This window comes from Carassius auratus, unplaced genomic scaffold, assembly GCF_003368295.1.
Source record: "Carassius auratus strain Wakin unplaced genomic scaffold, ASM336829v1 scaf_tig00000062, whole genome shotgun sequence".
Lineage (NCBI taxonomy): Eukaryota > Metazoa > Chordata > Actinopteri > Cypriniformes > Cyprinidae > Carassius > Carassius auratus.
Window position 1 is genome coordinate 100,789 of NW_020523274.1, and position 26,214 is coordinate 127,002.

The 26,214-nt window shown below is 35.2% G+C and overlaps 2 protein-coding genes across 2 annotated transcripts in view; both read left to right on the forward strand.

Moving 5' to 3' along the window:
* The first annotated feature begins 213 nt into the window (after positions 1–213).
* LOC113068803 (uncharacterized) lies at positions 214–8,010 on the forward strand. The gene is made up of 9 exons (XM_026241664.1): positions 214–639; positions 1,330–1,440; positions 2,190–2,331; positions 2,419–2,676; positions 3,921–4,138; positions 4,878–5,058; positions 6,038–6,328; positions 6,408–6,692; positions 7,722–8,010. The coding sequence occupies exons 1-9, from the start codon at positions 562–564 to the stop codon at positions 8,003–8,005; spliced, it is 1,848 nt and encodes a 615-aa protein (XP_026097449.1). The 5' UTR covers positions 214–561; the 3' UTR covers positions 8,006–8,010.
* A 1,955-nt stretch (positions 8,011–9,965) lies between these two features.
* Positions 9,966–26,214, forward strand: part of LOC113068797 (phosphatidylinositol phosphatase PTPRQ-like) — a gene marked incomplete at its 3' end in the record, with an annotated part of 29,588 nt that continues 13,339 nt past the window's right edge. Inside the window, 17 exon segments of the mRNA XM_026241659.1 lie at positions 9,966–10,111; positions 10,193–10,299; positions 11,256–11,353; positions 12,077–12,242; positions 12,388–12,648; positions 13,374–13,534; positions 16,118–16,232; positions 17,244–17,470; positions 19,283–19,352; positions 20,026–20,225; positions 20,371–20,611; positions 21,686–21,814; positions 22,007–22,153; positions 23,556–23,716; positions 23,868–24,270; positions 25,660–25,821; positions 25,907–26,086. Coding sequence (XP_026097444.1) covers positions 11,306–11,353; positions 12,077–12,242; positions 12,388–12,648; positions 13,374–13,534; positions 16,118–16,232; positions 17,244–17,470; positions 19,283–19,352; positions 20,026–20,225; positions 20,371–20,611; positions 21,686–21,814; positions 22,007–22,153; positions 23,556–23,716; positions 23,868–24,270; positions 25,660–25,821; positions 25,907–26,086 — 2,671 coding nt within the window.

Genomic DNA, 26,214 nt, shown 5'->3' on the forward strand with positions numbered 1-26,214 from the left:
CATAATGTGAGTTGATGAATTATTCTTGACAGCTAATATAAATTGTTTTGAGTTTATTCTCATTGGGTGATGTAATGCAAGTAGGAGTGAAGTGCTGGATTTTTGTGTCTGTTTTATTCTCTTAACGTTAACCCTACTCCGCGACCGACCCTGCGCGACTTTAGTCATCTTGAAAGCCCGTACTTATTTCGATTAGGTACAAAAGAAAAAAAAGAAAATATGGGGTGGAGAGGCTGTCTGATCTGAATGAATGAGACGCAGAGCTGCTTTCGGGAGGAGGTGTGGTTGAATCCTCCAGTGTGGGATTTTGTAAGTTGTGAGATGCTGGCATGGGCATCTGGAGTGGCAAGGGAGGCGTGACCTCAAGGAATGTGGGGTATTTTTTTGTGTAAACTGCAGTCAGCCAGATTTTTTGCTCTAAGATGCCACGGAGTGCTCTTATGACCACAAAGACTGTTTTAGGATGCTGCTGACCATACTATTGTAGTGTAGGTTATTATTACAGTGAAAGCTGCAAGGCTAAAGACCGTAGTGTTTTGGTTTAAGGATAAGGTGTCGTCTATGGACACTGGAATTATGGGATGGAGCTCCATGGACAAAGTTCTGGCATTGATTTGGCAGCTTCTGCACTTCTTTCAGGTAATGATTTATTCAAACTTAATTAGATTGCATCATCAAGTAAAGGAAAATGCATTCGCTGTAAATTGCTGTGAAGGAAAAAGATATGTGGCTTTCTGAGAGTTTGAGTTACGTAATAAATGCTGTTTGTGTTAGAAACTTTCTAAGCTGGAATAGTTCTTTCGAAAACTTGAACATGAAATTAGAATTAACCCTGTTTGCTTTCTTAATAAATATTCCTGTGCCGTTATTTATTAATGCATGCTATTTCAAAGAGAAGATGTTGGTCTTTGCAATCTTTTATCACGATCTACTAACTTGCTTTAAATCTGAAATGCCTTTCCTTTTCAGCTGTCATCATCTAGGCAAGAAATAATGTTATTTATTAGCCAAATACTGTATTCTTTTTTTACTGTAGTGGTCATTGTTTTAGGCAATGCAGCCTAAATCTAAAAATATTTCATTGGCATATAACATTAATGAAATTAATATGGCAATTGTATTGCAATAATAATTTTTACCATTGGAATAAGTCCATTTTCTATTTTTATCATTGAATGCATCACTCAGAAATGCATGTAGAAGCTCTTTGTGACCATCATTTCATGTTGATTTTAAAGATAGCCGTCATAATAAAGTAGTAATATTAAAGCTTGATAGAAAAAGTTTTATCAACCCTTTGGATTTTTCTTTCCTCTCGTTGTCCTGCAGGCTTTCAGCCTTCCATGTTCCAGAAGTCCATCCTCTGTGCATATGCAGGTGGCATTTCAATGTTTTCCATCTCGGACAGATCATTTTTATACACTTTTATTGGGAAACAAGGTGCGATGCAAACACCATCTCTCTCACATCCTCACACGCTCTTAAAAATAATGGTTCTTTATTGGCATTGATAGTTCCATGAAGATTTTTTTGTTTACATTTATGGAACCTTTGAATGGTTCTTTTAAGTTTTCTTTGGACAAAAAAGGTGTTTTTAAATTATGAATAGGTTCTAAGGGAAATTGTTCTTTTAAGTTCTTTTAAGAAATGTTCACTGAAAGGTTCTTCAGGGAAACCAGAATGGAACTTCATGTTATAAGAGTCAGTGCACACTGATAATATCGTGACCCTGGACCACTAACCCATCATAAGTAGCATGGGTATATGTGTAGCAAAAGCCAACAATACATTGTATGGAGTCAAAATTATAAAAAAAAAATTTTTTTGTAAAAAATTATTTGGATAAGATCATGTTCCAGGAAGATATTTTGTCAATTTTCCTCCCGTAAATATATCAAAACTTAATTTTTGATTAGTAATATGCATCGCTAAGAACTTCATTTGGACAACTTAAAATTTGATTTTCTCATTATTTAGATTTTTTTTGCACCTATATTGTAGATACCGGATTTTCAAACAGTTGTTTCTCAGCCAAATATTGTCCTATCTAACAAAACATACATCAATTGAAAGCTTATTTATTCAGCTTTCAGATGATGTTTACATTTCAATTCCAAAAAATGAACCTTATGACTGGTTTTGTGGTCCAGGGTCACATCTGATTAATTGAGTCTCTCCCCCTCTGTCAGGTGCTGAGCAGTACTACAGTGTGTGAAGACATGTGTGAGTGTGTGATGAAGTTCAGAGCACCACAAGTTTCTGAGGAGCTGGGATTCAGTCTGCAATCACACAATGATACAGAACTGCTAGATGCCAAGACTTTCCACCTTGGTAACACTGAAGATAGAGGCTCCAACGACACAAATGCACATGTTTTGTCTGTGTTTTAATACTCTTGTTTTGCTGTATTGTTGTTAGCTCCTCTCGTGGCATCCTCTGTACGCATGAATGTCTCATCCACGACTGTCGTATTCAACTGGCCTACATTAGATGATGGAGATGTCTTGGATGTGTGTTTGGATGAGCAGTGTTGGGTTGCGTCCCATTTTCAGCCATTCCACCAGGTGACGGGGTTACAGCCTGGGCGTCATTACAATATCAGTGTGGCAAAGAAAACATTCATCCCTCATCTCCAAATTAATGTTACCCAAAGCCTACAGCTGGCCATAAAGACAGGTATGTGCACATACACATATGATGAACAGTGTTTTGATGAATTGCTTCTGTTCCTCTGTTGTAATTTGCTTTGGATAAAAGAATATGCTTAATATATAAAAGTCTTAAAATTAAAATTAAGTAGGACCAAAAATGCTTTTATTGGGTTTGATGTAAATACTGTTTATCATCCAGTTATTTGAAAAATGTACAACTTTTAAGAATGAAACTGTCTTGAGATTTCAAATTTTTTGTATATAATTTTCTTCCAAAGACCACAGAGAATTGATTCCAGGAATATATATATATATATATATATATAGATGAAAAACATGAAATGTTGCCTTGGTAACAAAAATGAAATGAAAATGTAAATATAATTTAAATACTGAAATAAAATTGAATTGAAGCTAAATATATATTTACAAACAGATTTTGTCCAAATGTATTCATGGAAGAATTGACAAAAGGACATAACATTATTAAAACAAACTACATTTTATGGAATTTTTATATATATGATTTATTAAAGCTAAATCTAAATATTAATCAGAAATTATATGGACTACTTTCATGGTCATTATGAATACGATTTTTAATTTTATAATACTATACCAAACCATATAATTTTATATTTGATTAAATAAATCACCATGCACTTTTGTGCACCAGTTCAAAGAGTGTCAGTCATACTGATTTGGAATAGCAAACATTTCAAGAAGATGAAAGATTCTGTGTTTTCCATCCCGGACAGATCATTTTTATACACTTTTATTGGGAAACAAGGTGCGATGCAAACACCATCTCTAAACACAACAGTTCTTTATTGGCATTGATAGTTCCATGAAGATTTTGTAACATTTATAGAACCTTTGAATGGTTTTTTAAAGTTTCCATTGGATAAAAAAGAAGGTGTTTTTTAATTATGAATAGGTTCTTCACGCTAAGGGAAATTGTTCTTTTAAGAAATGTTGGACTAATTGGAACTACTTTGGCATCTTGGTGATATAAGAGTCAATGCACCCTGATAATATTGTGACCCTTGACCGCTAAACCCATCATAAGTAGCACGGGTATATGTGTAGCTATAGCCAACAATACATTTTATGGGTCAAAATTATACATTTTTCTTTTATGCAAAAAATCATTTGGATCATACTGATTTAGAATAGCAAACATTTAAAGAAGATGAAAAATATGTAAATAGTAGAAAAACATGTAAAGACACAACACACAAACACTAATGTTGAAACTTCCTCCTGCAGGTCAGTGTCCCGTTGGCTGGCTTGCTGTGGGATGGAGCTGTTATAAGGTGAACCCAAGTTTCATGTCATGGTCCGGGGCGAAGCAAGCATGTGAAAGATCAACCCCAGGGTCACATCTGGCCAACATAAAGACATATGCAGAGTTTTTATCCATCATATCTTTCTTAGGGTCCTATAACCATCTTCTGCTGTTGTGGACAGCTTTAAATGACCATAAGGTAGAGGGCAAACACACATGGAAAATAGAGATGCAATTTTTTGTTGCATACTGAAACTTTTAAGTCTTTCCCCGCCAGCATTTTTGAAAAAGGTTGCCACTAAAATTTGATGGCCTCCAGTATATTTTGCTCTCTGAATATTTGAATATGCAATACACAAAAATGAAGATCTGAGCCTCTACTTTTAAACAATTTTTTATTTTTATTTTTATTCTAGCTTAAAGCATTCTTTTTTTATCAACACTTAAACACGGGAAGGTTTCATAAAAATGTATAGCTTTGAGCAAAAAGGTGAAAAAATATAATTTTTTATCAAAAACTACATCTGGATAATATTCCATGAAGATTACCAAAGAATAACTCAAGTAAATCGCTTCCATCAACACCCCCAAAGCTTACAAAGACATATACCACTTCCTGCATCAACAGTTTACTCCGTAATTTTATGCAGTTTTCATTGATATGCTGTCTATTGCTGATGCATCTGTTCACATAAGATATCGCTTGTTTCTCTGTCCTGTTCACTTGTGTTTTTGTTCGGGAGGTTTTGTACTCGTTCAAAAGATGTGTAATAGCGCCCCCAAGTGTATAACAGTGAAGCTGTAAAAACTCATTGAGTTTAGTTTAGAAGAAGCGTTGTGTTCTAAAAGCACGATAACTCATCAATGGTGGGGAAAGAGTTAAAAATAGTATGTGCTATGCTAGTGTTTCATTCAAACTGTGTTTTTAATATCCATAGACAGAAGGTGATTTCCGCTGGTCTGATGGCTCTACCTACAACTTAAATATTGAAATGACATCAGCACTTGCACCCAATCAAACGGGCTGTGTTGCGATGCAGAAGAATGCAACCGGAGCGGGATACTTCTTCACTTCTTTCCTGTGTTACCTGCAGCTCCCCTATATTTGTCAAGAAGAGTGTGAGTGAAGGAGATAGATACTGAGTGTAGTTGCTCTTACTGCGATAAGAGGGATTTGATTTACACTAGCAGGACATGTTCCTCGATCAACATCTACTGTTGTTCCTGGAAAAAGAGGTTGGGTTGGAGTCAGGACTGAATGGATTGATAGGAATGTGGTTCCTGGACCAGCAAAGCATGTTGATCCAGGAATATGTCCTGTTTTGATAAATCAAGCTGTGTGATAAGCATTGCTTGTTCTGGATTGAGCATTTTCAGAGAAATGGCCTGATGAGTACTGTATTGCTATTTTTTTAAGTATAACATTTGCCTCAGATGTTTCTTTATAATTAATTTCTCCTTCTTCATGTTTAGAAAAAATTAAAGAAGGCTCAAATGAGACATAATAAAATATGGAGGCATAAAACTATGTATAAAAATTTATTAATTAAAATAAAGCTAAAATACAATATAAATAATAGATGAGAACGTAAGTGAAAATTAGAAATGTTGCTTTTGCAACATACAGTAAGTACTAAAATTACTAAAACTGAAATAAAGAGAAGGCTAAATGAATGTAAAGTACAAAAAACCAAGAACTAAAAAGAAAAACAATAAAAGCACGTAATAAAATTACTAAGACTTAAACTGTGAACATAAAAGTTTATATTTTGAAGAATTTTGGTAACCAAATAGTTTCTGGTGGCCATTGACTTCCACGGTATTTTTGAGAAAAAAATAAGCACAATGCCAAAATCCACATCCAGCCCATCTCTGAGTGTTTTTTGCAGCATGGACTGCTGGGTAATAGTACACTGAGATTTCTGCAACAAAGCCACCACTTGTAAGGGACACCTCATTGTTTTAAGTAGTTTTATCAGATCACCACACAAGACTGGGGCTTTGATTTGGATGCTTAGTCTCCATTTTCTCTCTATTTCTTTGAATTGCTGTCTAACAGGAATATTTCTTTTAGATTAATTTTGTGTCTCTTTTACAGTGTTGCAGAGCAGCAGTGAATGGCTGTATCTAGAGAGTGTTTGTGAGACAGAAGCAGCATTTATCTGGTCGAATGAATCTCACCTGGATTTATCTGCTGGTTTTACGCTTGCTCTACAATCGGAAGATGAATCGAAGGCTCAAACCGTCTCGCATATGGCACTCACAAACACTCAAGACCCAGTGAGAGTTCAAGGTCTCTCTCCTGGACATGTCTATCATTTCTCACTGGTTCTTGTGCGCCCCAGTGGGGTGTCTCAGACACTTGGACCCATTTTCTTTGCCAATACAAGTAAGTCTCTACGTTTATAGTACCAACACAGAGTAAAGGAATAGTTAACCTAAAAATGAACTATTTTTTAATGTTGCAGAGCCAAATCCTCCTCAGAATCTCACAGTAACAGCTGTCACGTCCAGTCAGATTGCATTGTGTTGGAATGCCCCCGATTCTACCCATAATGCTCGGTTTGAGCACTTCATCCTGCACTGGGTGGATCTAGTCTCTGGCAGAGGCCTTGCCATTCACTTGGAAAAGTTGAATCGGAGTGCTGTGATTGGTGGGTTGAAGGCATATCGTGCCCACAGGATCACAGTTGTGTCTGTCACAGCTCAAGGTGTGGAAAGCTCTGACAGTCTGTCCGTGACTGTTATCACAGGTATATTTTGCAACACATTAAGTGTGTAGGAGATATTGAGGGGTGCAATCACTTTAGTATCACGTACAGTAATTCTATCCAAAGCAGTTCTTATCAACATCCCAGCTAACAGGGAATGTTCTCAGAACTTCTTGCAAGGTTCTCCCCTAGTTGTGAACAAACGATCTTGCAGTAACGTTTTTGGGACATTCATTCATTCAGTATTAGTGTTCTCAAAACATTAGCAAAAAAACCTTATTTATACATCATTCATGGAATCTTTTTTCCTAAACTGAATTCATGGGACGTTCAACTGAAATTCCTTTAATTTAACTACTTGTTTCAGAATGTTCAAAAGTAGCATTCCCATAATGTTTGAAAATTATAAAAATACAATGTTCCCTTGTTTGTATGCATAACCATTAAAAAAAGGTTTTAAAACATTTAATATATTTAATATAAGAAAATATATATTTATGTGATTTATTTGTAATAAATAATTTATATAACTTAAATAATTGTTATATTAATTTACCTTTGCTGTCATTTAATGTTTACATAACATTAAGAAAATATTTAATAAAACTAATAATTTAATAGCACTTATACAATTAATGTAATCGTTCGCAAAAATGTCAGTTTTAATGTTATAATGCCATAGTTCATTCAAAAAAACAAAACAATTGATTTGTAGAGTTTTATGTTTAATTTATTTAGACAAAATTGTATAGAATTATAATCTATCCATTTATCAGTATCAGCCAGAAAAAAAAAAAGTGTATCTAGATTTGGCAAATTTCTTTAATATTTTGTGCTAATTTACCCATGCAACTACCATATTATTATAATAAGCTTATATTACTTATGCTTATTTGGCATAATAGGAATGTGTTTCTAAAACAATGTAGACAATGCATGCAAAAAAGCAGATGCTCATAAATTAATCTTGAGTGAATTCCCCCCTCAGTTGGCTTTGAATAATTTGGGTTTTCACTTGCCGGGTAATTGAGTTCCACATCGATGTTTTGTGTGTGGATGTGTGTGTTTCAGAGGTTAGTCCTCCACGCAGGGTCTCAGCTGATGCTGTGGGTCTGGAGAACATGACTGTGTGCTGGTGGCCTTCACTGCACGAGGAAGTTGATCAATACTACATCAAGCTCCACCCACAAACAAATCAGGCTCAAACTAGAGAATTCTGGGTAAATGACTCCACCTGCATCTCTCTTACACAGCTCAAATCAGGTGGGACATATGAAGTGGGAGTGGCTGCAGTGAAGGGCAGAAACATGAGCGTAGTGACAACCATACAACAGACTCTAAGTATGATTCATTAATGTTTTTATCTTCTATTTCCTCAACAATGCTTCTTTTTCAGTCTACAGAATGCCTTTTTGATTCTTCTTTCAGAACCTGACAGCATCCAGATTGCTGTCCCATACACAGTTAGCACACATTCTGTGGAGCTCTTTGTGCAGATGCCCAGAAACAGCATTTATGATGGCGTCACCATTACTTACCAGAATAATCGATCCTGGACGCCAGTGTCCAAAGACAGCACCAAACTGTTAGTCGACAACCTAAGTCCAGGAACACAGTATGACTTTAATGTGTTTGTGACCAGCAGAGACACGAGCAGTGAAGGCTTTGTTCTGCCACCTGTGAGAACCTGTGAGAAAACATTTCAGAAACTTTAACTTTTATTGCTGAAAAAGTATATGCATGTCTGCATGTATTTGAGCAAAAATACAGTAAAAACAGCCATATTGTGAAATATTATTACAATTTAAAAGTACTATTTTGAATTTTAATATAATATGAATATATAATATAAATATTATTATCATTTAAAATAGCTATTTTCTATTTTAATATATTTTAACATTTTATTTATTCCTATGATGCAAAGCTGAATTTTCAGCATCATTACATCATGAAATATTACATCAGAAATATTAAGCAACACTACTGTTTTCAACATTGATAATAATTCATGTTTATTGAGCACCAAACCAGCATTTTAAAATATTTATGAAGGATCATATGACACTGAAGACTGGAGTTATAATGCTGAAAATTAATTAAATTATAAAATAAAATAAATATTCTAATAGAAACCATTTATTTTATTTATTTCAAATAAATGCAGCCTTGTGAGCATAAGTGACGTCTTTCAAAAACATTAAAACATTCTTATGATTCCAAACCTTTAACTAGTCAATTGAAATATTAGCATACCGATTATTCTATATTGCATTGTACATTTTTCATTGACTGTATGCTGTATGTTAAATAAATAAATATAAATTTTAAAAAGATTAACCCTACATTGTCATATGCTCTCAATTACATTACTCATTTATTGCAGCAAATTGAGATGTAATCTTAAAAAAAAATAATAATAACTTTGCATTTTAGCCTAATTTTGCACAATGTGCATATTCAAGTACGTTATTCCGAACACAGTTAGTTTAGTACTGATTTTGTTTAAATTAGTTTATTTATTGACAGGTTTGGCTCCGCCCACTCATGTGCGTGCTGGTGTTGTGACTGACAGCTCTATAGAGCTTCTGTGGGACGGGGCTGAGGGGGGCAGCCACCATTATGAGGCGCTGTGTATGAACTGTGCTGACTCTGTCATGGTACGATCCTGTGTGTGAGTACACATCCTGTGTATGATGTCTGTGTTTCTTCTCTTACATACTATAAATGACAACATTTGATGAAAGAAGTACATTTCCTGATCCCATTCCACCATCAATGGGATCACCAACATCATTTTTATGAAGCTGAAGTGAATCAAGTCAATATTTTGCATCAAGTCTATTTTATGCTGTCCTTAAATAATAGATACTCAAAGAAGGGGAAAATAGTTTGTTTACTAATTTGTTGTGTGTGTCTTTGTAGGTGCAGAAGGTAGTCAACACTAGGGCAATTTTTAAAGACGTGATTGCAGGAAAGCTATGCAACTTTTCAGTCCGAGCTGAGAAGGAGTTTTTCAGAGACAGTTTGGCTGTGATTATCGCCATAAGAGCTGGTACACATATTTCACATAAGCTACTTATGCTACCATTCAATAGTTTGGGGTCATTGAGTTTGTTTTGTTTTGTTTTATAAAAATAATACTTTGATTTACAGAGGATCTATTAAAATGATCTAAATTGAAATGAATTAAATCAATTAAATACATTGAATTTAAAAATGTAAATAATTCTCCTTCAAATCAATTCTGTTCTTTTGATCTTACTGTTCTTAAACTTCGTTTTAATTGTCTTGAGTGTTTTTGTAGCTCCCGGTCCAGTCACCTTGCTGCCAGTGCAGAGGACATCAGCGTCTCTCAGTGTGCGCTGGAGGGCCGGCCGGGGGGTCTGTGACTCATTCATCCTGTCCATCAGAAACTCAACCTTTATCCTGCAGACCAGTCAAAGTGTGTCTGATGACAGGTGCGGATTTAGATCAGTTATCTGCACTGAAGATTCATTCTTTATGAGAGAGGTTTGAACTGTGGCTTTCTCTCTTTTTAGAGCATATTGCTTTGACAACCTGTTGCCCGGAAGTGTGTATACTGTTGAAGTGAGCAGTGTTAGCGGAGAAAGGCGAAGTTTACCCACTGCTGTAAACGCTAACACACGTGAGTGTGACTACATTTACATTTAACTTACTGTCTCACACAAATCCACACATTAGCTCTATTCCAAACCTTAGTGCCTTGCTTAATGCCTACATAGACAGCTTCCCTCCATAGCAGCATGCTAGCTGAAATCTAACCTTATAAATGACTCATTTGGAGTCTACTATTAGCATCTACTAATATACACCAGATAAATAGAGCTCTCCATGTGAAACCAATTCAGTTGAGTTGAATGTTAGCTTGATTCTGCGGTTAACCTAATAATCCATTTTAATTTCCCTGATCTGTTTATTCATGATATTAGCTATTGAATAACATATACACCACTGTTCAAAAGTTTAAAATTGTTACAATGTTTTAAAAAGAAGTCTCTTATTCTGAATTTATTTGATAAAAAATACAGCAAAAACTGTAATATTGTGAAATAGAACCGTTTTTTATTTAAATATATCTCTAGGATATTCTCAATTCCTGTGATGGTAAAGCTGAATTTTCAGCGTCATTACTCCAGTTTTTAATATCATTTTTATTATCAGTGTTGAAAACCATTGTGCTGGTTAATATTAACAAACAGCATGTTTTCGAAGTAAACTGTCACTTTAGATCAATTAAATGCATCATTGCTGAATAAAAGTATCTCATCTGCCATCTTGCATACATTTTTGTCCTATGAGCTTATTGCAATGCATTCTGGGATTGGGTTCCCTTTGAAAGATATGTGCAATGTTGCACTTGAATTGGCCGTTAGATAAAATATAGGTGCATGATGATTGGTAGTTTTAATTAAGGACCATTTTAAAGACAAACTTCCTGATATTTTATTTAGTTAATACATTTATTCTGTGTAATTTCGGAACAGTCTGAGATATGCCTTAAATGCCGTCTATGTAGGCAGCTCACTAGAATTTGGAACGGAGCTATAAACTCACACACAAAATTGACTTTGTGTACTTCAGTTCCAGAACCTCCTGACGACCTCACTTTCATTGAACAGGAAGTGAGCAGCATGTATGTGATGTGGACACACCCACCGGGCAACGTGGATGGTTACAGGGTAGGGTGACATTTCATTTATCCAATCAGCATCTAGATCGACATACTGTATGGATTTGGTCATTGCATATGATATTTTATGATATTTTAACATTCGATTTCTGCTTGTTTGTTTTCTTGATTTAGCGGTTTAATAGAAATTAATTGAAGCAGTTATGTGGAATGAGTTATCAGAATACTTTTTGTGTATTGTAGGCATGACTAGACTAGTATCAGGGCCTTTGGACACCTGTTTAAACTTTCATGCTGACCGTCTCAGCTGAAATGTAGCCTAGCAACACCTCCGTGTGCTCGGGTTTCTGCCTTTCTCATAATACATGAGCACCAGCCTTCATTATACCTTACAAACAGAACGAAGGTATTTGAGTGTATGATGTAAAGATGCTTTTTGTGCAATGAAAAGTTTATTTAAACTCCTGAAAGCCATCTCTTACGCTCACAAGACTGCTAAAAACTCAAATATTATTGCAATTTAAAAAAAATATTCCTATTTGAATATATTTTAAATATAATTTATTTTTGTGCTGCAAAGCTGAATTTTCAGCATTACAACTCCAGTCTTCAGTGTCACATGATTCTTAAAAAACATTCTAATATGCTGATTTGCTGCTCAAGAATTTTCTTATTATTACCAGTGTTGAAAACAGTCATGCTCAGTCAGTCAGTTAAATGCATTCTTGCTTATTTGATTTCTGTTGCTTTCTTCTCATTCAATCTTCTTTAGCTTCAGTATGGCTTTGCGGGTGACCTCCCTCTGCAGCACCGGGTTGATCTTCATAGCAACAGTGTCAGGATTCATGACCTGACCCCAGGAAGTGATTACAGGTTTGAGATCCAGTCCTTCCTGGGGTCAGATTTCAGCCAGACCACATCCCAAAACATCTCTACTAGTAAGAATCTACCAGCCAACATTTCTGAAGCAGTGGCCCTTGTTTCTGTTCTTAGTGACGCTTTCTACTTTTGGTATCATTAACAAATACAGATAAAACACATATTAACAATTAAGATCATTCATTTTTTTATTTTTAACTCCAGGGCCAGCAGGTGTATGTTCACTCTCTGTGTCTCACGTCAATGGGACATCTGCCACAGTGTCATGGAAACCAACCACTGGTCATTTTGATTTTTATAGAGTGTCGGTCAGTAACATCTCTCATATCTGGACATTAGATGAGAGTCCACACTCGCAGGAGGTCTCTGTCAGCAGCCTGTGGAACGGCTGCTCCTACAACATCACTGTTCAACGCTACAGAAACAACATCAGTGGCACCGCTGCCACAATCACCATATGTACAGGTTTGACTGTTACCCACAATACACTTTGCACAACCGAAGGTACTAGTCCCCGTGAAACTGTTTTAAAACAGATTGTATTGTCAATTAACGCTTGAACCAATCATTGAACCAAACTGAATCAATTTAAACTGCACATAACTGATTCTTATTGCATTGAATTAAACAAAGCCTAAATGAATTTAACTGAAATGAACTATATTGCACCAAACTGTACCTGTAAATTACATGTAAATTAGTAAACTGAACCAGGGCTATTTTAATATCATTGAAATATTTTTATAGTTTTGTTTATTTTTAATTAGATTTTTTTATTTAGTTTTCACTTTAATTTTAGTGAATGTTTAACTATTTTATTGTCTTTTTTATTTATTTTTTATTTATTTTTATTTTGTTTTTACTAATTACCTTATACTTAAACTTTTATTTCAGTTTAAGGACTCATTTCCATTTAGTTTAAGGGTTTATATATTGTTAAATAGTTTTAGTTTTAGTTAACGATGATATGATTGGATTGAGCTGCATTTAACTTAAATTAATTATTCAAATAATTGGTTAAATTTGGTTTGGTTAAGCTGCTTTGAATTAAGCTGAACTAATCGGAATTAAACCCAACTGTAAAGGAATCAGATAACAGTTTATTTACAATTTTTTTATTACTTTAAATTGTACGGTATGCACGCATTTGCATGTTTGTATAGTAACAAAACTAAATCTGTGTATTTCAGTCCCTGCCAGTCCTGTGAGGTTGCAAGTGATAAGCGTGTCACCTCATGCTTTCTCACTCCACTGGTTGGCATCACCTGGATGTGATATGAACTACCTGGTCCAACTGCGTCCTGACCACGGCAATATCAACATCACCACCACAGCAGACAGCGGAGTGCAGGTACACACTCACACACACACACACACACACCCTGAGTCACTGCTCTCCCGCACCCGAATGCCAGGTGTCAGGTAGAAGAGTATCTGTGTCAGTTGGGTGGAGTGTGGAGGAAGGTTGGAGAACAAGGGAGAGAGTGAGTGAGAGAGAGAGAGAAGACCATTAATAATAGGTTTAACAGTGGTGGAGGGACTGGTTTGTTTCTGATCACTCACATAGCACTGGTTAGTTAGCCCGTTCACCCATCCAGCAGCTCTCTGTCAGTGAGGGGCCATCATGCCATCCTGTCTGCCGCTGCTGGTTGTCCTGTATGCAGGCCTCTGGAACATTCAGGTAGGCTTTAATTGCATATTTGCATTGAATTGGTTTTGCATTACATGACATGCTTTACACAGGCTTTTTAACCATGGACCAAATTAAATAGTCAAGTTGTGCCATTCACTATTGTATTGAAATGTAATTATTTAGAACGTCAAAAAAAAAAACATAATCTAATTTAATTTCACTGCAATTCTGAATGGCACAACTTGACTGTAGTTGCGCTATTCAGAATTGTATTGAAATTGAATTTGAGACGATGTATGTGATATATGTCTAAATAAAATTATTTTTGGAGTACATTTGACAAGGAAATGCTATTTTAGCTATTCTAGAATCTCACATTTAATTCATTGTTTTACTTGCCATTTCTTTGTAATTATTTGTGCATTTTTTAAGTTAAATTTGTCCTACACTGTTTTTTCCTGTGTAGCAAAATGAATTGTTCAAATAAATAAGTTAAAATGGATGGCCACATGTAGACTTTTTTAGAATTGTATTATATTTACTAAATTTTACTTATATTAACCTACAAAAGAGACTCATTTCCCAGAATATAAGTTACCCCAAAGTCTTTAAAATGGAGCATTTTATTTTATTATTATTATTTTAAAAAATATATTATACTTTTAATTGCAGTTCTGTAAATAAATTAATTTTCATGTGATTCTTATTGAAATTCCAGTTGAACACCTTACTGGGTGTTTCAAATGAAATTCAAATAAATTTCAGTGACATATAATGAATGACTTCATATGAAAATTTCAACTCAGGGACTTGGGTGAAAAAGGGTGACAATTTAGTGATTTTCTGCAAGCCTGCAAGATTGATTTCTTCCCCATACACACGCAGACTGTGTTCTGTTAGAGACAAAGGTGTGAGCTGGTGAGATGGTGAGACGCCACACGACCTTAGAGGAATTTTTGAACTGGCTTGCGTTTCGTAGAATGAAGGAAAACGACAATACTGGCACACAAACAAAGACTTGAGTGTGGGATAAATATCACTGTGCATTGACTGGTTTGTGCAGGACTGTGTGTTTGGAAAGCATTGCCATTTGCCATTTTATTCTCTGAGGTATTCATTTGTTGCTATCACCAATCAAAATGTATTTTTAAATATAGATGCTTTATGCTCATTTTCGGCATTCATTTCCATTTATGGTACACCTTTGTGAACTTGACAGTAACTTTCTTTGAGATCTTGGGACCGGCTAGTTAAATTGAAACTACACAGTTAGTTCTGTGAAAAGCTCTGGGTATTTGTCTCGGTATAAACTTGGTTCATATGGTTGATATTTTGCAATGAAATTCATAGAACTACAGTATGGCTTGTGCATATACAGTATACCGGTTATGTAACGTATGTATGCATGAATAAGGTTTTTTAGTCTTATCTTGTTTTACTGGTGTTGTCAGGCTATTTTATCCTCAGCTCTGATAAGACTATTGTCTTTCTGGAACAAGTGGTGTGACATCACGTACGGTAATTCAGCCTGCCGCTGTTTCATTACTCAACCAACCTTGTGTTTGTGAACATGTGACAGAAAACAGATGCTTTTCTTCTATGATATTTATGAACCAATGATTTCTGACGAAACTATTGCCAGAACTCCATGTCAATTGAAGTGCATGCTAACTCCAGAAGATTTGTTTGCAAAAAGTGTGTTTGTGGGAGTGTCTGAGGTGCTTGTATTATTAATGGTATCTAGATGTTTTCCAAGGCAGTTTGATGCATGATGGTATTTTGAGGGAATATTGCGACATCTTTGATTAATGTGTCTTCAGTCAGGCATAGCCAGTGCTATTTGAATCGCATTCATATATCTGATCACATTCAGTTTGTGGTTTGCTGATTATCTCGTGCTGACATTTATATTTTACCTGAGGTTTATTGTAACATATATTGTGCTTTGGTCTTCTCAGAAGCTTTGTCATGCACTGGAAATTAGCTTTTACTGACTATATCTGAAAAATTCTACTCCATTCAATAACAATAACTAAGTTAAATTAAGATTTAATTTTTTTTTATTGAAAACAGCTTTTAAAAAAATAAACCCTGAACTTTAAGGTGCAAAACAACACCTTCAACTAAACCTATAACAACAAAACATAACATTTTATCATTATACTGGTCCATTGCATATTTGTTTGGCATGGATTTTGTGTTACGTGACATGTATAAATACTAATCAATTACCAAATTAAAAACTTTACTTTGCATGTTATGTTGGTTGTAGATGTGTAACTTGTATAGTCTATGTTTTAGGCTCAAGTGTCCAGTGTAACCCCTGGAACATCATACACTGTGACGGTCAATGCAGTAGCCTCGTCAGGGTTCAGCTCACCTGTCAGCCGAATACTCGTCACCACTAATATATCCTGTAAGTCTGTGTGTTCTCTTCTTAAACCACTGTTCCCTTATATATATTCCTCTAGACTTCCTCCTGAAATTTTTAGCTGTTTTTGCTTGTCAAGTAAAAAGCATTAAATTGCTTTTGTAGACATATGACACTCTTTAAAATAAAGGCTCCAAAAGAGGGTTTCCACAGTGTTGTCATAGAAGAACCATTATGGTCCCCAAAACACCTTTCAGTGAGCGGTTCTAAAAAGAACCATTTGTTCTTAGTGTGAAGAACATTTGAATGATCTAAAGAAAGTTTTTTCCACTATAAAGAATTATAGAAAGATTCCATGGATGGTATGCTATAATAGTTTTCTTTGCAGTACCATGCAAAAACCATGGTACATGAATACAATAATCATGCAGTACTGTTATACATAAAAGCATTATCTGATACCATCTCTGTACCACCGTATTGTTTTTGTAAGCCTAGAACCAGTGATGAAAATTGAAAGACGAAACCATTTGAGATGTTGTACATGAATCCACGTGCATTTTGTTCCATTTGAAATGTGTGTGTATATTTATGCTTGCATAATTGATGCTGATTCCAGTTAGCAGGCTTTTATAGGTCGGTATCAGATTCCCAGGTTGCTGTTTGCCCGTCCCTCTGATAATGGCATGGTCGGGTCACGCTTTCTGTTGGCTTTTTATTGTTATTGTCCTAAATGGCTAACACCTCCACAACAATGGATAGCTGTTAGCGAGCCAAACGCTTTCTGAAAGACTTATAAATTTGATAATGACCTGGATGATACTAAATCTAGGTCAGAGCAACAATATCCGTTCTGCTTCATTGCAGAAGAAGAGGATATAATGGCAATATAATAAATGCTTGAGTGACAATGAATTTAAATTAATTGTGTGTAAAAACTACAGAATTGCTGTAATCAACCAATTAGATTCCAGTTTTATCTTAGGAAAGCATAGTGAATGCATTATAAAATGCTTAATTTAATTCATTATTTGTGTTTTATCCATGTGTATGCAGTACCTGCGGCCCCCTCTAAACCAGAAGGGGAGCGGGTTGGTTCCACTGGGATCCTGCTGTCCTGGCGGATGCCATTGCCTCTCGACTCCTCGATTCACTCGTTTGTCATCAGATACAAGGAAATGTGTCCATATCCCGACCCTACCTTCACTGAGGTCACCAAGAGCCTGGATATCCCAGAAACCCTGCTCAACACACTCACCCCTGGAGCTACATACAACATCAAGGTGCAACGCTTGACGCTTCACACGTTTCAGTTGTTTATTTGATAGCAAAAATTAAAGAAAGGCTCAAAAAAACGTAAGGTTTTATGTACACGGTAAATGGACTGCATTTATATAGCACTTTCAACAGACCCGTGGCCATCCAAAGCGCTTTACAAGTTGACAACAGTATGTTTTTATGGAAATGTTTTTAGGAAACTGTGAAAAGGAACTAAAGTATAATAACTTTCGCGAAGCTAAATCATATTAAAAGTGGAAATATTGAAGCTATAAAAAATTTGAATTCAGATTTTTGTAATGTTTTTGAAAGAAGTCTCTTATGCTCAACAAGTCTGCGTTCATTTGATCAAAAGTACAGAAAAAAAACGGTAATATTGTGAAATTTATTTTCTATTTGAATATACAGTATTTTAATGTCTAATGTGTTCCTGTGATGGCAAAGCTGAATTTTTAGTCTTCAGTGCCACACAATCTTTCAGAAATCATACTAATAGGCTGATTTGCTGCTGAAGGAACATTTCTTATAATTATCAACATTAAAAACAGTTGTGTGGCATAATATTTTTGTGGAAACTGTGTTTTTTTTCAGTATTCTTTGATGAATAGAAAGTTCAAAAGAAATAAATTTTTGTCATAGAAATCCTTTGTAACATTATGAAGTTATTTTCTGTCACTTCTGATCAATATAATGTATCCTTGTGGAATAAATTATTATTATTATTATTATTAATTAATTAATTAACTAACCCCAAGTTTTTGAATGAAAGTGTATATATAAAACAACAGAATTTTCAAATGCACAAAAGCTATAAAGTAATAAAATAATAATTTCAGCAAGCATGGTTGTAATAAGGATAATTTTGCTAAAGGAGAAAAACACTTGATGCACTTACTTCAGTGGATAGTTTATAAATGCCAAAAAAAAAGCATCCTCAAAGTGCTTTTAATCATGGCAGGTCTGCTCATTAAATACTCCTAGGGATCACAATGTGCTCATATTCTAGGGCAGAAGTGTCCTAGTACACACTATTCACAAATTCAGATGTGACGTCATGAGAAATGTGCTTCTTAAAGATTCCCAGTGAGAAGTTCTAGAGATTTCCAATTCATCTAAAGAACTCCAGGCTTCTTATTCAGGAATGCTGCAACATCACACGGTTCAAGAGCTGAACTACATTTTTCCCAAAGAACCAAAGCTCTTCTAAAGGCAAAAGCATGACCTGCATGAAAATTACACATTTCTAGATGTTACAGATATTACTTGTATCTGAGATGTTTATTTCCCTTTTATGTGTTCTGCGGTGGTCATTGTGGTGTATTGTTGTGTCACCTCTAATGAAACATCAGCCAGTAAAAACGTATCTGAAAAAGCTGTTTAACTCTGTAGGGAAGGTCCAGCGTTCAGCAGACATTACTGGATTAACTGTCCATGGGAAAGTTGCCAGTGGCCTCTATTCCATTGATCCCACTCAATAATTTATCAGCTGTGAATTATTCATCTCCTACAGAGAACTCTGGATCCACGAGGGATCTCTGTTTTCCCTCATTTGTCTCATGAATTCATTGGCTGGGTACACCGTGAACTCTGAATTGACCCTCTGAGCTTTTGTGTGAGCATGTGTTTGTAAATGTGACAATATTTGATGGACCTGTTGTCTGGAGTAGATCATCTTGCATTGGAATCTTCATTCACAGTGTTTATATAACCACCTCTGCTAAGTCATGGTGATAAATCAAGCTGACGTTCTTATGCTGCGTGCGTTTGGCTATTGTGTATTGCTTTTTAAAAGCTTTACTTCTGTCTTTTCTCTACAGGTTGCAGCAGTAAACAAAGCAGGAGTTGGACCTTTTAGCCAGTCTCTGTACTACAAAACTGCAGAGGCCCGTAAGCAATATCTAGATAAGCTTTTTTGCAAGTCATAGTGAGCCTCTTTGCTGTCTTCAAAGGCTGCATCTTTAATAACTGATTCAAAATGCTCTTAATGGACAGCAACTTTGTTAATGGTCACTCATGTGTAAAAGATGAATAGCACTCCTCCTGTGAAGTCCATTTTGATATGCTAATAAGCACAGAAATACAAAAAAAAAATGAATTATGGTATTTGTCACAAAAAATATTAAGCAACTATTTTCAACAGCGATAATAAGTTTCTTGAGCAGCAAATCATCGTTTTAGAATTGCTGAAGGCTCATGTGACACTAAAAACTGGAGTAATGATGCTGAAAATTCAGCTTTGATTACATGAATAAATTACATTTAAAAAATACATTCAAATATAAAACAGTTGTTTGAAGTTGTATTAATATTTCACAGTATTACTATATTTCTGAATAAATGCTGCCTTGACAAGCATTAGATACTTTAAAAAACTATAAAAAATCCAAATTTCTGAATGGTAGTGTATATGCGAGCAAAGATTTTCTGCTTATGTTGCCTTAAAGTAATGCCTACTGTAAGTGGAGATGTATGTATTGTATGAAAATACAATGTCTGATTAGTGTGTGTGTGTGTGTGTGTGTATGTGTTCTGATCCATGTGTTTCTGTTCAATCTCACAGCCCCTGGTCTGGTGTCAAACCTCACAGCGTTCGCAGAGGATCACACGTCAGTGTTAGTGACCTGGTTTCTCCCTGTACGCATTAATGGTCTCATCACTAAGTTTGCAGTAAAAGTCAAACATGCTCGAACAGGCCAGATCGTCCGTACACGGGTGCTCAACGCAGAGGAAATCATGAACGGAGCCCTGCCTCACTGCAACGTACGTTTGCACTTACAGTACATTAATGAATATTTAAAGTGATACAGGACAGCTGAGCCAAACTCAAATCACAGTGGTGTATGCATCGATCTAGCAATCTTTACAATCCGTTTCGGAATGTTTATGCGCGTTATGTGTCTTCTAGGATGCAGCAGACATCTTATCTCGTGGAACTCCAAGCCCGTCTGTGTCTTCCCAGTTGACCTCTGCTGTGTTGCCCACTGTTACGCTCTCAGCCGTACCTCCCGCCTTCATCTGGAGTGTTCCAATCAGTGTGAAGATCGATGAGCTCCGCCCCTACACTCCCTACGTGTTTGAAGTCTCCGCCTTCACCAGTGATGGGGAGGGACAGATCGCCAGCACTATGGTCCGCATGCCAGAGGCTGGTATGCTATCACACAAACACACTCTTAATTCTCACATACTGTAGATCTACACTGCTGTTCCCTAGTTTATCACTTTGATTTTATGTATAATGCAGATTCTTTGTTATATCTGAAATGGGTTGTTTGTGATGTGTTTTAATGCATTATACTTTCTAAAGGTGTAAAAAATAAATGGACAAGTATTATAACTGTGGTTAGAATTATTTATGAGATCATACAGTGCATTATAATGTGCATTAAGGCATAATTAATGCATTTTATACTACTGTGTTAATACTTTTATGATGCATTATGTTTAAAGGAAAACGGCACCATTTTTCCATATTCCACTATGTTCTTCCCTCAACTTAGAGTTGATATGTACTTCTCCTGTCTCAGTGCATGCACTCAATTGTTTTAGCACGTGGCGCTACTATGCTTGCGTTTAGCTTAGCATTATTCATTCCTTAGGATCCAAAAAGAGATGAATTTAGAAGCCACCAAAAACTTCCATGTTTTCCCTATTTAAAGAAGGTTACATAAGTAGCTACACGAGTGAGTATGGTGTCACAACAAACTCCCACTCTTCCCCCTCTCACTTAGGCTTCTAGTAAAGTGATTTTTACAGGGTTTTTTTATAAATAAATGCAATAAATTTATAAATAAAATAAATTTACTAAATGGATCAGAAGTTCTATAAAAATATATTAGCATATTAGAAAGATTTCTAAAGGACCATGTGACTAATGACTGCTGAAAAAGCAGTTATTTAAAACTGTAGAAAAATAATGTAGAAAATCCTAATTCTATTCAAAAGACTATTTTACTTAAATGTCTCTGATGTGTTGCTTGTTGTTAAATTTAAGACATGTTGCAAATGTGTGTTTTTATCATTTTTATAATAATATCTGGAATTATAGCAATAGGACACATTTTTTATCTAAATAATCTACATTTTTTCCTTAAAACATAATCTCAAGTTTTCAAAATTGTAAAAAAAAAAAATATATATATATATATATATATATATATATATATATATATATATATATATATATATATATATAATAATAATAACAATACTGTGTGTTGCAGCCCCTGAAGACCCACCACAAAGCGTAGTTTTCAGAAACATCACTTCTAGATCTCTGTCGCTATCTTGGGACCCTCCAAAGATCACCACAGGACGGTTCAGTTACGTCATCCAACTCCACAGCTCTGAAGGTAAGAAAACCAATACCTTTACGATTCATATTATCCGACAGACACCACACTATGACACCGACCAGTTACTATATGAAGCTGTGTGGCCTTGTGTTTATCACACATGCTCCTGACTTGCTCTAGACTACTGAAGGCAAAGCACATCCTTTAATAGTTGTTTAATAATGCGGTACATGTATGATTGTATTTCAGGGTTTATTAGTGAGAACAACACAATCGAACAAGCGTTTATGTACACTGGACTGACTCCATACACACAATACTACATCCGTGTGATGGCCAAATCAGCAGGGGCCACAGGACCGGCAGCAGAGATCAACATTACAACACTAGCAGAAGGTAAAATACATATACATATATGTATATTATAAATTATACACACAAATATACGAGCTAATGAAGGCTTTGTGCGCTTATAATAAACAGAAGATGTTGGCTGCTGGTGTGGACGCTAATTTCGTTATCTTTATAGTTATCGTTCTTGGTGTGAATGGGTCTTTAAACTGTGTGTGCTTGTGTATGTTTGATAGTGACATATTGGGAGCCACGTCTTACAAAACGATTTAATTTGTGATTCATCTGTTTGGAGAACAGATGGCTCGGTGAATGTGTTCGTTTTTTGCGACTTCTCTAAGTGTTCAAATTCAGGGGTCAAAATAAATGAGAGTTATAAATAAGGCTTATATTTAACTGGAATGGGTGTAATTGTCTGTCTAAGAAATCAGCTATCTCTAATTATACCTTTAATTGGGTTAATTTAGCTGGAGGAAATGACTTTTTCATACACAGCCAGTTGGCGCTGAATAAGAAAATGCTTATTAAATGTGTGGACAAATATGAAAGGTTATTTGTTCACTTAGGGTTGCTTTTATCTAAAATTTGATTTGGGTTCAAGGGCTCAAAGCATCCAATGCTATGATAAATAAAGCGCTGCACTTTTCTCAGCAATGGATTTTAGAAATGGGAAAATATATCAGCTGTTCTCATGGACATTAATAAAGTCCAACTCAGACTTTACATGGATATACACTACCATTCAAAATATTTTTTTAAAGAAATTGATACTTTGATTTAGCTAGGATGCACTAAAGTGATCAAATGTGACAGTAAAGACAATTATATTTATTTTATTATTATGAATAAATTTGCAAGACTTTTCTCGTTGTTTGTGATTTAAATCACAAATTTTTTGCATTTAATTTTATTTTAAAGCACGTTTTGTCTTTTTTTAAGTAATTAAGTTGGCTTGAGAAAAAACGGAAAATTACAGTTTTTATTATTCTTGTGAGACTAAAATGTCTGACTTTAACTTCTCCTACAGCTTTAACTTAACAAACTCCAAACTCAGCCCAGCTCTTCAGACTGATATTACTTAGTGTGCTGTATCTTTTCTAACTGATCTGACTTGCTAGTCACTTGCTAATCATGCTAGCAACATGCAAGTCACTTGCTAATATTGCTAATTACATGCTAGTTACTTGTTTATCATGCCAGCAATATGCAAGTAACAGGACAGTCATGCTGAAAACATGCAAATCATGCTAGAAACATTATCACCATCTTTCTTATCTATATATATTTTTTCAGGCTTCAAGGCTTTTACAATTGCTTTAAACTTTCAGGCTTGACAAACTTTTTTATCTAGTTTAAATTCATCTTGCGGTCTCTTTGAACTGCGCAAAGGCCCCTGGTAAAGTTTATTGTAACTGTATGTGTGTGTGTGCATTGATTTCCCCGTTAGCCCCAAGTGCTGTGTCTCATCTGACAGCTGAGGCTGTGGACTCCACATCTGTCCGTCTGTCCTGGAGACCCCCGGGCCAACCGAACGGACTAATCACACACTATCGGATACTAGTGTTATACCGCAGTACTCTTGTGCAGGACATCACCCTGCGAGGACAGGTAAAACACAATAAACTCCACAGACTCACTCACACTCACACACACACACACACACACACACACACACACTCACACACTCTCACACAAACACGCACACTCACTGTATTGTGGTTAGTTTAGCTTTACTGATAATATGTTGTTGTGTTTACAGAATGCTCCACTTCGTCGTAATGCAAGGTCACTAGAAATCACTACGTCATCTGCATTCATTCTCACCTCACACAGAACATTTCCCACTTTGGGTCGTGATTTTACAAACACTGATACAGAAATGACCTCTGACCTTCCTCTGACCCCGAGCACCCCCCACACACCTCCACCCTGGCTCACAGTGACCCATGACCGAACTGATGTATCTGTTAAAGCTGAGACTGAGGCTGTGACTCAGGAACCTTTGACTGAACTTTCAGCTGTCACTCAAGGAACTGACCAACCAACATTGGTTAACTTAAGCCCCTCCCAGCCCCGTCGTTCCACTAGGGCGGTGGCCACAGACTCCACCCAGCAGCAGACAAACCCCTCAACAAGAGCTGCCACCACTATCGGAATAGAGGGTAAAAAACTGTTGTGGTGACTTGGATACTTATATTACTGTTAAAAGCACAACCAAAATAACAACTAATAATTAGTCATTTATATTAGGTGTGCGGAAGTATAAATTGTATTTAAAATCTCTAGATAAAATTTATTTTTTTAGCAACATGAATAAACCTTTCAAGACAGATCTACTTTACTCAGTGTTCATTTAGAATTATTTATAAACTATTATAGTGTTGATTAACATTTTAAAATAGCTTTTTATTTATTTTTATATTTGTTTCATATTTTCAGTGTTCATTTTAGTTGAAATAGTATTTTTTTTATGCAGTTTAATTTTAGTTTCCATTTTTTGGTAACAATGTAGAATATTGTTCCTTTAGTTAATGTAAGTTAACTACTTTAGTTAACATGAACTAAGCAAGAACAATCCTTTTACAGCATTTATTAATCTTAGTTAATGTTAATTTCAACATTTACTAATGCATTATTCAAATGAAAAAAAAAGTTGTGCTTGTTAATATTAGCTAATGCACTGTGAATTGGCATGAACTAACAATGAATAACTGTATTTTCATTAACTTACATTACCAAAGATAAATACAGATATAAATGTATTGTTCATTGTTTGTTCATGTTAATTAATACATTAACTAACATTAATTAATGGAAACTTATTCTAAATTGTTCCATTAAGGTTTTTTAAGGTTTATGTTTTTAATTTTTCCAGATTTGTTTCAGTTACCAAATATGATTTTTATGGTTACAAATGTATTAATAACAACACTGACTGAAGTATAGACAAGACACTTCATTGTTTTTTTTTTCTACTGCTCATTTCCCTACACATAATCCTAAAGATTAATCCACCAATCAGAGAAGTCAGTGTCACCATAAAAATTGGTTGAAATTGATGAAAAGAGCAATTGTGACCTGTAAATTTTTTTACATTTTAAAATAGATTATTTTATATTTATATGGTTTTATTTTTTATTTACATTTTATATAAAATATAAGTATTTATATAAATCAGATTTTTTTTGTATTAATTTATTTAAATAAGTATGCTATACTTAGTCCTTACAGTAGCCCATGAGTAAATAGTTTTATATTATACTGTAATTATTTTATTTGATCACTTAATTCATAGTCTATTGAAGTAAATAGTGCTTCATGGGAATAATTTTCTCAACAAAATTTGTAATTTAAAATATTTTTTTTTTCAAAGTTTGTTATGTTGTTGTGTTCATGTGCTGCCAAAATTTCTTTACATTTTTTAAAAATCCCAGTGAAGAAAATTATTGGGAAAATTACTTTATCATTGACGCTAAAAAGGGGGGCATCATTGTTGCTCTCTGTTGTTTTTGCTTTCTGTTATCTGATTGGTTGTGCTTTTTGATTGACAGTCCTACCTGCCACTGAGGAGACAGCAGACCTGTCGTCTGATCACATCATGTATATTGTTAGAAGACTGAGTCCTTTCACTGAGTATACATTTAGTGTGACAGCAAAAAACATAATTGGAGAAGGGCCTTCCACAGAAGTTACAGTGAAAACAACTGAACAAGGTACAATACATTCAGACTTCTTAGTTGAAGTACAGTAGTTATAACATACAACCGCTGTATAAATAACCCCAGTCTTTCCCCACAGTGCCCAGCTCTGTTCAGAATGTGTCCTATCAGAACCTGACCTCCACCTCCATCCGTGTTACTTGGGAGCCGCCACTGAACCCTAACGGCAAACTGACTCACTACACTGTATATGCACAAAATCTCCTTACAAACCAGCAATTACGACAGACGGCGGACACCACCACTGAAGTGCTCACAGGTAAAATAATAAAGGATCATGTTACACTGAAGACTGGAGTAATGATGCTAAAAAATTCAGCTTTGCATCCTAGGAATAATCTACATTTTAAAATCTAGTACATTAGAAAATAGTTGTTTTAAATTTTA

Excerpts from the sequence above, each read along its gene's own strand:
- LOC113068803 (XM_026241664.1), top strand. The coding sequence starts at position 562 with ATGGACACTGGAATTATGGGATGGAGCTCCATGGACAAAGTTCTGGCA. Across the intron at positions 1,441-2,189 it reads CACTTTTATTGGGAAACAAG|GTGCTGAGCAGTACTACAGT; the intron begins GTGCGATGCAAA and ends CCCCTCTGTCAG. Across the intron at positions 5,059-6,037 it reads CTATATTTGTCAAGAAGAGT|TGTTGCAGAGCAGCAGTGAA; the intron begins GTGAGTGAAGGA and ends TCTCTTTTACAG.